Source organism: Rana temporaria, chromosome 3, assembly GCF_905171775.1.
Source record: "Rana temporaria chromosome 3, aRanTem1.1, whole genome shotgun sequence".
In the NCBI taxonomy this organism is placed as follows: domain Eukaryota; kingdom Metazoa; phylum Chordata; class Amphibia; order Anura; family Ranidae; genus Rana; species Rana temporaria.
Window position 1 is genome coordinate 105,856,974 of NC_053491.1, and position 14,103 is coordinate 105,871,076.

At 44.0% G+C, this 14,103-nt stretch overlaps 1 protein-coding gene across 4 annotated transcripts in view; it reads right to left on the reverse strand.

Annotated features, from left to right (window-relative positions):
• Window positions 1-400: 400 nt before the first annotated feature.
• Window positions 401-14,103, reverse strand: part of DENND6B (DENN domain containing 6B) — a 76,793-nt gene continuing 63,090 nt past the window's right edge. For 3 of the 4 annotated variants that reach the window (XM_040343194.1, XM_040343193.1, XM_040343196.1), the window contains 4 exons: window positions 13,775-13,884; window positions 6,057-6,159; window positions 4,808-4,882; window positions 401-1,327 (listed from right to left, as the gene is read on the reverse strand). In XM_040343194.1, the coding sequence (XP_040199128.1) occupies window positions 1,205-1,327; window positions 4,808-4,882; window positions 6,057-6,159; window positions 13,775-13,884 (411 nt within the window). In that variant the 3' untranslated portion in view covers window positions 401-1,204. Of the gene's footprint in view, window positions 1,328-4,807; window positions 4,883-6,056; window positions 6,160-13,774; window positions 13,930-14,103 lie in introns of those variants that run through there. The other variant, XM_040343197.1, reaches the window with a different exon arrangement.

Below are 14,103 nucleotides of genomic sequence, written 5' to 3' on the forward strand. Positions count from 1 at the left end.
CATTAGTCAGTGTTTCCAACCTGCTTTAAGCAGATACCAAATGCACACATCCCTGTACCCAATGGGGGGTGCTGTAGCTTTGACCTACACCAGGGGTCTCCAAACTGTGGCCCTTTGCTAGCCTTTATCCGGCCCTTGGGGCTTTATTCCTCCCACCGATATGAGGCACGATTCTTCCCACTGACACCAACAAGAGGGCACAATTTCTTTCACCGATACCAATGATGGGATACAATTACTCCTACTAATAGGGGCACTACTCCTTATCCTACTGACTGCAAGCTCTGAGGCCATATTTATTCTCACCAATGCTGGTCCCGGGACATTTTCTACCCCCGCTGGCCACAACCCGGCCCTCCTAAAGTCTGAAGGACAATAAACTGGCCCTTTGTTTGAAAAGTTTGGAGACCCCTGACCTACACTGTGCAGGTATTAAAGCCTGCATTCACCTCAGAAGCAAAAGGGTGGTCAAACCACATATTTGTTAATGCACATGTGGATGTCTAAACAGCTTTACATCACAATAAATTCAAATGTTGTTATATTACATTTAACTTAAATCAATAAATATAGTGACATATATGAAAATATGCCCTGTGCAGCATTTTGCACAAAGTAATACAGAATATAAAACATAGTATCATCCACTTAAAGCCCAGCTCCAATATAGGTCTTGCTGAACTGAAGGGTGTAGTTCTAGCTATAGCTGAACCAATTCAGAGATTAACAAAAGTGAACTATTCACAGAAGAATCCCAAACTCTTTAGCAAATTACACAAACCTCTATTGTTACATAAGCAATAAAGTATCAGTATTGAAGAAAAATAGGTTACATATTTCATTGCCTCTTCAAAGGTTGGTATAACCAAGCACCCAATAAGCTATCTTTACATGGGACCATCTTTGTTGTGCTTGTTCCTTTGGTGATAATGCAGGATCCCAGTAAATCAGACGTTAATTTTTTTTTTTTTTTACAGATTTCGTAATTTGCAAATAAAAAACATACTGTAGATCTTCCAGTGCTTTGGAGCCTTGTATGGTGTTGGCATTACAGGTTTCTCCTAAATATTAGGGTTGCTTTTTTTTCTCTAGTTTCTCTTATCAGTCCTGCAGAAGATTGTCTTGATGAAATAGATACAAGAGGGTTTACATATAATGCAAGATTCTCTACGGGTCTTGGAATGTTTGGGAATGCTACTGAAATTTACTGAGGATGCAAAATGCTCTGCAAATCTTCAGGAAGCGAATGGATTACTTCATCAATGTGAAGTCTCAGCTTGGCCAAGGAAGTAGAGCTGATAGGAAGGTGTTGTCTGTGAGCCCTGAGCTGCAAATGGGACATATAAAGAAACAAATCAGAACATTTAATAAACTATACGCAGTATCTACATTCAGTTAAAAATACAGATTCTGAAGCAATCTAGTTGTAGATATTATAGCACAAATACAAGAAACGGGTTTAAAAAAGTATTTTCCTGACAAACAAATTGTAATCTATTGCAACAACTCAAATATACTATTGTCATACAGCCCAGCTATACTAAAGACAATGCAAAAAGGAAAGAGATTGCGCTAAATAAATGATGAGTGAACATAAATAGTGACAAAAGTTCAAATAGGTGGTCAGTCCCGCCACAAAGGCAAGTTAAATCAAATCTCCCAGGTGATGAACACAATCCACAAAAGAAAGTGCTTGACAGAAAAGATCCTCCACCAACGATATAAAAGCTTCTTATAATCTGGAGATCAATTCCATTTGGTAAGAGATCAGATGGCGCATGGTAAGAGACATGGATGGATAACATCCCATAAACAGCAACAGCGATGGAATCTTGGTAACTATGTCTTTACAGGTATATGCTCTCGATATGTCATCCGGGGGTATATAAAGACAGAAAGGACTCACATAGCGTAAAACTGTCTTGTTTAATGGTAAAAAAAGAGAAAATGCACTTACATAGCACAGCAGGTAAGAAGCATGTAAAGGTAAGCCGGCCAGCTCGATACACAGCCCGTATCCGGGTAGAAGATGCGCGGTGACGTCAGAACGCCACCTCCCTACGTTTCGTCACGACATGACTTGGTCACGGGATACGTATCCCGTGACCAAGTCCTGTCGTGACGAAACGTAGGGAGGCGGCGTTCTGACGTCACCGCGCATCTTCTACCCGGATACGGGCTGTGTATCGAGCTGGCCGGTTTACCTTTACATGCTTCTTACCTGCTGTGCTATGCAAGTGCATTTTCGCTTTTTTTACCATTAAACAAGACAGTTTTACGCTATGTGAGTCCTTTCTGTCTTTATATACCCCCGGATGACATATCGAGAGCATATACCTGTAAAGACACAGTTACCAAGATTCCTTCGCTGTTGCTGTTTATGGGATGTTATCCATCCATGTCTCTTATCATGCGCCATCTGATCTCTTATAATCTGGAGATCAATTCCATTTGGTAAGAAGCTTTTATATCGTTGGTGGAGGATCTTTTCTGTCAAGCACTTTCTTTTGTGGATTGTGTTCATCACCTGGGAGATTTGATTTAACTTGCCTTTGTGGCGGGACTGACCACCTATTTGAACTTTTGTCACTATTTATGTTCACTCATCATTTATTTAGCGCGATCTCTTTCCTTTTTGCATTGTTGTTTGTGTGGTATAACACTTTTTGATCGCTGCTTTTTTTCACCTTAACAAGCGCAATATTTTCCTTTTTACTATACTAAAGACAACCCTATTGCCTGGCCCAACAATTCAGCTTTTTGTTTGCCTGGAGCTTTCAGTAAACCTATATTTAGAAATGACTAAACTGTAACATCAATAAAGAGCAGTCACCTTTTGTGTTTGCACACATTTTTAAATGCTTTAGGACCCCCAAAGCCCAAAGAACTCCAGTGTGCAAAATACTGTCTATGAAAAACAAAGTCGAGGGCTGTCACATCTACTTCCTGTGCCTTCTGTATGTGCTTAAAGAATTGGCCATAAAGTAACAACTGACTTGGGAGTTGGAGAGTGTGATATCAGCCTGCCTCTCTGACTCAGCTAATCAGAGGAAACTTTGTATTCATTGATGGAATACAAAGCTGCCTATGAATGAATGAGCCCTGGTCAGACCGAATCAATTTTGTTCTGGGTGTGAGAAAGGAAAGTCTTGTCTTGCACCCAAAACACAGCACTTTTCAAAATTGTCAGCTTGTTTTATTTATAGTGCAAAAAATAAAACGCTAAGGTGATTAAAAGCCACCAAAAGAAAGCTCTATTTGTGGGGGGAAAAAAGATAGAAAGAATATATATATATATATATATATATATATATATATATATATATATATATATATATATATATATATATTCTAACACTTACCTGTGTCCAGGGAGCCCACGATGTCGGTACCCCAGCAGATTTTCCAATCGGCTGTCGGGTACTGCCACCGTCATCTCCACTAAGGGAAACCAAATTGTTCACTACTGTGAATGCGTAAAGCGCGCTGCGCTTGCTAATTGGTCCAGTGGTGGGCCGAATTCACCAAGAGGTGGTGAGGGGACTTGTCAAAAACAGGTGCCATAGGGGGCTGAAAGGTGCCGCAGGGGGTTTAAATGCAAATAGGCGAAGGTTCCACCTTTGGGTGGAATCTCCGCTTTAAACACCTCAAAGTTACACATGGTAATAAATATAACAATTGAGATTATGATTTTCCTGCCATATAGATGCAATTGGATTCCTCCTCTGCTTGATAATGCAAGTGATGGTGGGAGGAGTTCTGCAGAGCTAGCACGTCATTTCCTTTGTACTAGCTTCTGCATCTCCCACATGGAACTACAGTTCCCATGACCCCTTATGCCTTCCATAATGCTCAGTCTATTTTAGATAACACACACCCAGCTGTTGATTGACAGAGGGCAGTGTGTTATGTAAAACAGGGTCAGCACGATCCGAGGTATGTAATTGCCAGTACTGATGTAGCAATGCTCCCAGTGAAAGGTAGAATAGACGGTAACAGGCTGTATAGAGATAGGCAGGAGTAGGCAGAGCATAGGCAGGAGCAGGCGAAGGATGGGAGGGACATAGGCAGGAATGGGCTGGACATTGCAGGCAGATTGTGAGGGGGAGTGGGCCGAGCCTTGGCGGGACTTCTGTGTTGATTGAGATGACAGGGCTTTTCATGGATGAAAGAACTCCCCCAATCAAGTAATAACAGTACGTTGCAGTCTGTACAGAGCCGCATAATGCAAAAGAGGACAACAGAGGCATTTAGAAACAGAAGAAGCAGCGTTGTCTACTGATTACAGGAAGTGAATGAATGTGAATAACCTTACTGGTTTTTGCAAAACAACCAGTGAGATATTTAACAGTTTACAGATTTACATTCCATATTGATTTTTTCTTTTTTTTTTAATAAGTCACCTCATAACCTTCAAATGCACTCCCACGGGAGCATGGTGCTCATAGCTAACTGGAGAAACACATCCAGCATGAATCTATCAGTGCTTGTTGGCTGGCTGGAGAGACTTGCAGGATTTAACATATTTATCATAAATCTAACAGCAGCTGTTAGTAGAAAAATATTCCAAACAAAGAACAGCAGACCTGCAAAAAACATGTTCACTCTCCTAAAAAGACACTAGGAAAAAATACGGTATGATGTTTGTTGGAAGAATTTTCTTGCCAGAAACCTGCTATAAAGCGTTTTTTTCCCCTTTTGACTTATATGTGGAGACAAGCAGTTCTAATACCAATAAAAGGCCAATCGCCATGAGCCATAAAAAAAAAAAAGATATTCGTAGAATGGTTGGATTCTGATACATTACCAATTTATCCCTTAGCTTCAATACCAGATCTACAATCTCCACTTCTGATTTGTTCTTGATCCATGCTCCAATGTTCTACAACAGAAGCAACACACACATATATGACACCGCTATGGTATGCTCAATACATTTTAGGAATTAGGCTTAACTGTTTATGAAAAACTACTTGTGCTGTTTCTTAAACTTCATAGAACAATTTAGTTTAGATGTTTTGGCTCCATTAGTTTAAATTGTTTTCTGGATTATTTTCCTTTTCATTACTGGTGGTCCTGCCACTAGAACATTTAGTGGAGGAGCAGCATTGTCACCCTAGGGTGCTCTCTCCTAATTTAGACAATACAACACTCTCTCTCCTCCTAATCTCTATAACATAAGGTGGATGTGTTCTATATTTTAAAGAGAATAATAGTGCTGCTAGCACTGCTTAACATTTCAGTGCAGCACAGGCAAAAGGCACATAAAGTTATTTCGGGCAGGATCAACACATTTTACTGTACTTGCACTATTTTAATTCCCTTCATTGCCAATAATGTGTACCACACGTCATGGCATTAAAAGGATTACAACAGGCTTGTTAAAAATTTATTTATTTATTAGCCAGCTGCTGGCTTTAATTTAGAAGTAAACAAGGCATCTGAAAATCTGTCTGATCACTTCTATGGGCAGCGGCAGTGGTCCTGGGCTCTCCCACTACTTTTGGGAGCCAAGGACCCCAACAATGTGTCAAGGTGGCCAGAGGGGAGTAAACAGGAAAGATCTGATGCTTGATCTTTCTTTCATGCAGCGAACCCAGAAGCTCTCTGCTCTAAACACTTCCAGGTTTACAGCTGTCAGATGACAGCATGTCGTACCCAGGTCACATTAGATTGTGTACTTTCTGTACTGGATCTGTTAAAAGGCAAAGGAAACATTATGGGTCCAATGGACCCCTGATGTTTCTATTACTGGGAACTGTCACCTGACCAATGCCATGACAATCTCCTTGTTATAGCAATACTATCAAGTAAAAAAAAAGAAAAACATACAACCTAAATAAAAAAGGACCCCCTCCCCCTGTGCACACACATACATAAAGTAAAACCTAGCACACAATGTGCTTAAGTAAATGCCAGTTGTGCAACACATATATGGTCCTGCAGAAGGGTCGTTATATACATATCATATTAAGGTTAACTGTAAATAATATGTACTGTAGTGGGTTTTATCCTGAACATTTCTGAGCCTGGAAAAACTGCTCTTTGACACTCACAGCTTCACAGATGACATTGAGATGTGCCGTTTCCAGCTTCTCTCTCATCTCACGTTGTTTGTGACGATACCAACCATCGAAATGTGGAGATTTCAAAAAACGCCTGCAGAAAAATAAAAAGCATTAGCTTTCTCGAAAAATAAACTAAGAACTTACGAATTCATTCTAACTTTGGTTAAAATATTTTAGGAGTATTCATTACTGTGATGTAGAAAAGGATTCATCTGGTAAATAAAAAAAGCCAGGTGTGACATCAAACGCAGCGCACTGTATATTACCAACAAATGTGTAAAGATTCAATGGGTCTTTATGCTTGGTAATATGTAGGAGAGCAAATACTAACATATCACCTGAAGACCTGCTGACATGTTTACCACGGCATGTTCCCCCTTATCTCATTACTTTAGGTTTCCCCTGTTTTCCCACTGAAAAATATGAATGAATGAATGAATGAATGAAAAACTTATATAGCGCGGCACATGCGAACTGAATCGCCTCTGGGCGCTTGTTGTTTGTGTCTCATGCCTTTCAGAAAAGCAGGGTTTTGATCTGCCTTCTGAAAGACAGGTGGTCTTGCTCCAACCGAATGCTGGTTGGTAAAGCATTCCAAAGCCTGGGGCCCTGGAAAGCAAACCTTCTTTCTCCTTTGGACTTGCATTTGGTTTTAGGAACCTTGACCAGATTTTGGTCGGTGGATCGCAGCATGCGATTGCAATTGTGCGGTTTGATCTTGTCGCATAGATATCTAGGAGCCTTCCCTTGGATGCACTTATGTGTCAGGCAGAGTGCTTTGAATGCAATTCTGTCTTTCACTGGCAGCCAGTGAAGGGATCTCAGTGAAGGTGAGATTGATTCCCAAGATTTTTTCCCAGTCACCAGTCTAGCGGCCGTATTCTGTACGACTTGAAGACGAGCGATTTGGTACTTGGGTAGCCCGAGGTAAAGGGCATTTGCATAGTCCAGCCTGGAATTCACGATAGTTCCCACCACGACTGCTACGTCTTCTTTGGGGATAAATGGAATTAGTCTGCGTAGAAGGCGCATCAAATGGTGCGCCCCGCTGACTACTGACCCTATTTGTGCGTCCATTGTCATGAAGGTGTCAAACGTGACTCCCAGACTTTTGACTTTGGAGCTAGGGGCGATGATTTGTCCCAGGATGGGAGATGGTGTCCAGTTTGTCGGTGGTTTCTTCCGACTGGCATCGAAGATAAAGAGTTCTGTTTTAGCACTATTGAGTTTGAGATAACTCTTAGTCATCCAGTTTTCTATTGAAGAGAGACATTTCTCTAATCTGAGATGATGATCCTTTTTATGGCAGATGCGAAAATACAACTGCGTGTCGTCTGCATAAGAGTGATAAAGTAGTTCATGGCTACTGATAATATCAAAGAGAGGACGAAGATAGATATTAAACAGCACTGGTGATAGGGGGGATCCTTGGGGGACCCCACATGGCACCGTGCGTTTTTCTGACGTGAAGGATCCCAGTTTCACTGTTTGTGATCGGTTTCCAAGAAAAGAGGAGAACCATGGTAAGGTATCTTCTGAGACTCCGGCGACTTCTGTTAGTCGTCTCAGTAGCAATTTATGGTCTACTGTGTCAAAAGCTGCGCTTAGGTCCAGCAGAACCAGGAGACAGGATTCTCCTTCGTCTGCGGCCTCGAGTGCATCGTCCCATATTTTCAGTAAGGCCGTTTCTGTCCCGTGTCCGGGACGGAACCCGGATTGAAATGGATCGAGTAGGTTGTGGGTGTCCAGATGCTGTTGCAGCTGATTTACCACCACTTTCTCCATTATCTTGGACAGAGCATTTAGACCTGTTATGGGACGGCGGTGAGTTGGGTCCATAGGATCCAAATTAGGTTTTTTCAAGATCGGCAAGATTGTGCCCTCTTTCAACAGGGAAGGCACTATGCCTTCCTTAAATGACTGATTTATAAGCTGCGTGATCGGAGGCGCCAGGATGTCGGCACATTCCTTCAGTAGCTTAGTGGGAATGATGTCATTTGGTGCTGTGCTGTTGCGCAGCAGGCCAATAAATTTTTTTGTTGTATCAATGGAGATGGGTTCCAAAGTGAACTTAGTTGATTGTAGAGGCGTTCTGTCGTTGTTTTGATTGAAGACGGGGCTGAGTGGAGTATTGTTTTGCCGAATACTTACCCGAATTTTTTCAATTTTGTTGATGAAGAAATCCGATAGTTCGTTGCAGAACTCTTGGGTGTCTGAAGTGGGGACTTCTAGACATCCAGGGTTCATGGTCTGGGTGACCATCCTGAAGAGTTCGCGTGGGCGATTCATTGCGCTGTTAATCACCCTGGAGAAGTGAAGTTTTTTGGTTTTGAAAATTTCCTTGTGGTAACGCGTTGTTACTGCTTTGTAGAAGTTGAGGTGCTCTTCTGACGGACTTCTTTTCCAGGCGGCTTCCACCCTCCTGCGCTCTTGCTTCAATAGCGACAGCTCGTTATTGAACCAGCTGGACTTTTTTTCCCGGCTGCGGACTTTGCGCTTTGGTGCTGCTAAGTCGGCTGACTGTAGCAGAGCTGCATTAATGGCATCCAAAGTATCTGAGGCTGCTAGCTGGGGAGGAATAGCCCCAATTCGGTTTCCCAGGGTAGATCTGAAGAGTTCCGAGTGGAGCTTCTTGTGAGATCTAGCCCAGTGTATTGTCACCGGCTTGGGTACTTTCATGACTAAAGGAGTTCTGGGGATTATGAAGCTAATTGCATGGTGGTCTGTCCATGGCAAAGGTTCATTTCCCAAAATGTTTATTTTCAGATTTTGTCTGAAAATTAGGTCGAGTGTGTGACCTGAAGCATGAGTTGGTCCGCGTATAAGTTGTTGAAGTCCTAATCCTTCCAGGTGGTCGATGCAGGCATCCGCGATGGGATCCTGTGAGGAGTTAGCCCACAAATTGAAATCCCCGAGCAGCAAAAGATGATTGCTGCTAAGGGAGTAAGTGGAAATGAACTCCGTTAATGCTGAAATCAACTGCGATTTGGGCCCAGGGGGCCTATAGCAGAGGAGAATGTGAACGGTCTCCTGAGAATGAGCTTGAAGTTGAAGCGTAAGGGTTTCCATAAAAGGTAGAGGATTTTGAAGGACCGGTTTAGTGATTGCAATATGCGACTTATGAATCACCGCCAGGCCTCCTCCCCTTTGCCCTATTCTATTTTCCGTTAAGATACGATAGTTTGCTGGCACCAATTCTCCAAGAATGGTGTTGCAATCGTCCGACAGCCAACTTTCCGTAATAAAGAGGCAGTCTAGATCGTTTTGTAGTAAGAAATCATGGATTTCTGATCGGTGTTTAACTGCTGATCTAGTATTAAGCAAGGCACAAGATATGTGCCTGAGCTGTATTGAATGATTGAAATTTTTGATGATCGATCGATGATCGAACCTCAAAAGTTGATCTGATTTTAAGGCTATTGTGGTGGCGGCAGGTATTGTAGTTGCGAATTGTCTCAGACCCCAAATGGTTTCTGCAGAGTATCGCAACTTAACCATTGTTGCCCGTCACCGAGGGCTGGAGTGCGGGCGTAAGGTGAGAGAGGATTCGAGAATCCTAGCTCAAGGGGAGTTTAGGTTTTTTGGTCCAGAGGAAAGCAAAAAAACCCTTGGCAAGCTGGCCAATGTGCTGCGGCAGGGAAAAAAATTCCTTCCTGATCCCTGAAGGCGATCGGCTCAAAACCCTGGATCAAAAGACAGACGGCTAAGGAGGGGAAAAAAAGGGGGGGGGGATGCTGGGTGTCACTGCTGCTGGGGTAAACCAAAATACTGGCCGCCAGGCAAAGTACAGGACCCGGGCTGGGGGGGGGCTGTCAGCTTGGTAAAAATAATATTTACCGATGAAGTTGCTGAACAGGGGGCCTCTGGGGGTGTGGGGGTTGAAAAACTAGAGCAATCTATACTTAGGAAGTTAATAAAGAGAGAAATGAACGGCGCGCCGGTAGGCCGCGGCTGAAGCCGCGGACTTTCCTAAGGTGCGGCGGCCGCGAGAAGGAGCAGGCTGGCGCGGGGGTGAAAAAGCACCCGAAAACGCCGGAAATACACCCAGGGGGGGTGACTTGGGATCACCACAAGAGCGGGTGGCCGTGCGGGCGATGATGCCGGCGAGAGATTGTATAGAGAGCCGCAGTGTGGGGTCAGAGTGACGGCTGCCCTGATAAGGACGGCCGTCCGTGGATCCCCAGGATGTCGGGCCCTGAGAGACAGGGTCTTACCTGCGGAGGTAAAGAGGAGTCCTTGTGGAGAGCGAGGTGCTGTTTCCTGGTTCCAGGGAGCTGTTTCAAGGAGCGTCTAGCCTAGCAGCTGCCTAGCCTCTGACTGCCAGGTCTGGGTGGAAGCAGGCTCGTATGCGGAAGGTCCGAAGCGCCCTACTCCACCGCTGACACTGACTGAACTGACTGACTGACTGAACTGAGTGAGACAATATAAAGCATATATCTAAAATGTTTCCCTGCATAGTACATTCTTCAAATCTTTTTTAGATAATTGGATAGACTATTTGCTGTCTGCAACCCATTAGGGAGATATCCATCGACTTTCTCTCCCAGAGACACAGCTGGAACAGAGAGAACTCTGCAAAGAATGGACAGTTTACACCACAGAAGGTGTACCCTTAGAAAAAAAACACCTTCACATCTTGCTCTGACAACTACTAGATTTCCCATCACCTCCTGTCTTGGAGACAAGGGTCAACAGGACATAGAGGGTGAATATACCCAGTGGGGACCCTCAAAACACCTATTACCTTTGCAATATATTTTTCTGAAGAAACAATTGGATCTTTGTTCTCATAAAATCTTTTTCGCTTGAGTCCATTGAGGGACACAAAAATTCTTAGACTCACAAGTTAAACTGCCACCTACAGGAGAAATGGACAATTGCAAAAAAAAAAAAAAAAGGAGGAGGAGCATTGGCGAGCACAGGATAGCCCCACCCACAAACATCACGCTTCAGTTTTTTTGGCAAAGTTGTACCGAAAGCATAAAACCTGCGTCCCTCAATGGATTCCAAGAAAAGTATGTTATGGTGAGTACAAAAAGCCTATTTTTATTCTTGTTCATTGAAACAGGAATTTTTTGACTGTCAGCATGTTCAATAGCAACCCAAAAGAGGGATGTGCAGCATAAAGACAAACAGACTTCAAAAAAATCAACAGAAAACTAGGTACTGCCCATAGCTCAAAGAACTGCCTGAATAATCCATTGCCTGAAGTGGACTGGTAAGACCTCAAACATTCGCCTGGTAGAATTTAGAAAGAACAGAAGAATATGTAGAAGCCTTGCAAATTTGCAAAAGATGCTTGATGGCGAAAAAAAACCCCCCAAAACATTCACATTTAGTAGATTGTTTTAAAAGAGGCCTGGATTCTTTCCTAAATTAACATAATACACTATATTGCCAAAAGTATTGGGACACTCAAAGGGTTCAATATTGAGTTGGCCCACCCTTTACAGTTATAACAGCCTCAACACCTCTCGGAAGGCCGTCCACAAGGTTTAGGAGTGTGTTTATGGGAATGTTTGACCATTCTTCCAGAAGCCTTGAGAGTTTCCTTCACTGGAACTAAGGGGCCAAGCCCAACCCCTGAAAAAAAAAATCCCCCATCCAACAAACTTTACACTTTGCACAATGCAGTCAGGCAAGTACTGTTCTCCTGGCAACCACCAAACCCAGACACGTCCATCGGATTTCCAGACAGAGAAGCGTGATTCGTCACTCCAGAGAACACATCTTCACTGCTCTAGAGTCCAGTGGCGGCATACTTTACACCAGGGCTCAAAATTTCAAGTCCTGAGCTACTAGCCAGGCCTCAAGAGTTACTCGCCACCAGTTGCCCCACCTAATTCATACACTGCCCTCCGCCTTATTGCACCCGTAAACACGCCCTCGTAGATTATCTCATGGAATGACAATGTTTTATGCAGAATCAAGTTACAAAATTAAATATTACCAACAACTTTAACAAAATAGGACCGGGCACTGGGGGCAGACCAGAGGGACAGGGCACTGGGGGCAGACCAGAGGGACAGGGCACTGGGGGCAGACCAGAGGGACAGGGCACTGGGGGCAGACCAGAGGGACAGGGCACTAGAGCTGGGTCTCTTTCCCATTCTCTTGCTGTCTCCTCTGCAACTCCCATCCATCCTCTCTCTCTCTCCCATTCATCTCATCATCAGGAGCCTGTGTGTGCGGCTCCACGCTTGCATGTCCCCACTCCCCCCTTTTTATTCAGGCTGGCAGAGATGAGAGGAGCTGCAGCACAGTGGGAGGGAGTATAATCCAGCGCTGAGATCCACACAACTGCAGAGCCATTGACACCATAGCACAGCGCACATTGAGACCAGTCTGTTCACAGTGCTCAGGCTAAACTGTTGGACACTTACATAGAGCACAAGGAGAAGAAAACTGCACAAACTAGAAGGCTGCCGCTCTCATGTCAGGGCAACTTTCAGTGAGCGCTGCACCGGAGTGGTAATTTTTGCAATCCTCCACCTCACTCATTACTTTCTGCTCTCCAGCTACATTGGTCGGGGGAGGGGGGGCAGGCTCAGAGAGGTCATACTGTTAGGCCCCAATGCTTAATGAGAATTGTAAAGGAGAGCACCTGTGTACTGCTCTGCCTGTGCGCGGCTCACCAGACTACTTTTCCCGAGCATGCACCTTTCCTCTTCGGCCACCAATCTCATCGGGACTCTAAGTGTAGGCACAGATTGGAGGGAGATTGGTCATGCAGCCCTGTCATCACTCGCCCCCAGCTTAAATCCACTCGCCAAATGCTAGTAGGCGAGTGGAAATTTTGAGGGCTGCTTTACACCACTGTATCAGTCGCTTTGCATTGTGCTTAGTGATGCAAGGCTTGGATGCAGCCGCTTGGCCATAGAAACCCATTCCATGTGCTAATCCGAAAGCCAAAGTTTGGAGGTCTGTAGCTATTGACTGCAGACAGTTGGCAACTTCTGCGCACTTCAGCTTGCGCTGACTCTGCTCCATTATTTTATGTGACCTACCACTTGGTGACCCCCCTCTGCCTGTCAGCTCCTGTGTGTGAGTCTTTGAGGGACACCCCCCCCCCACCACCACCACCACCACCTTCCCCTGCCGCTATTAGTGGGAATGTAAACTGTAACAAAATGTCACTGCCAGACCCTCTCTTTTATGCAGCCATAATGCACAGTGTAAGTGTTTGTTGAAAATCAAGGCATGTAAAAAAGGTATTTACAGGCTTCGTTTTCAGCAAACACTTACACTGTGCCTTATGGCTGCATAAAAGAGATGGGCTTGCAGTGACACTTTTCTAAAGGTTACAAACACCTTAAGCCACTGCTGTCATTCGCAGCAATTGAGCCAATGAAGACAGAGCGGGGGAAGGGCCAGAGCCAAGTTCTGGGTGTGAATGGACAAGAGACTTGCTATTGAGGGCATTGAGCAGGGGGGGGGGGGAATCAGGACTGCCATTGGGGGACCCAAAACAAGAGGATCGGGTTTGCTCTGTGCAAAACCATTGAATAAAGCAGGTACTGTATGCCCTAACAGTAACAGTCTCTGGCTGTGCTATGTGACTGAATCTCAGGACTTGTTGGCCAGAAATACAAATCCTATGGCCAGTAAAACAGCTCTCTTGTAGGTTTTTTATGTGCATTTAGCTGTCCGTTTAGACTTTGATAAAAAAAAAACAAAAAAAACAAAAACAAACACAGCTCGTTTACCTGTACAGCCCCATCCAATCCCCTTTTATTGTAGAGCTAAACTGAGGTCCTGTGTGTTCCAGCATCTTCATGAGCTCCTCTTGCTGGAAAGGTCTCACCTGGGGTGGATTCTGTACATTTAGATTAACCATGTGTTAAATGATGCAGCCTTTGAGCTTGGAAACACAAATAATATAAAAATTGCTGTCAGCAATAACCATTTTTATAGGTTACATTAAACTAAACCTATCCTAAGAGAAACTTTGAACCCATAGCAGACTTTTCTTTCTGCAGATTCTAGCTGCTTGGTTGTCAGACTGACACTCTAGCTTCAATACTTCAGATCACTA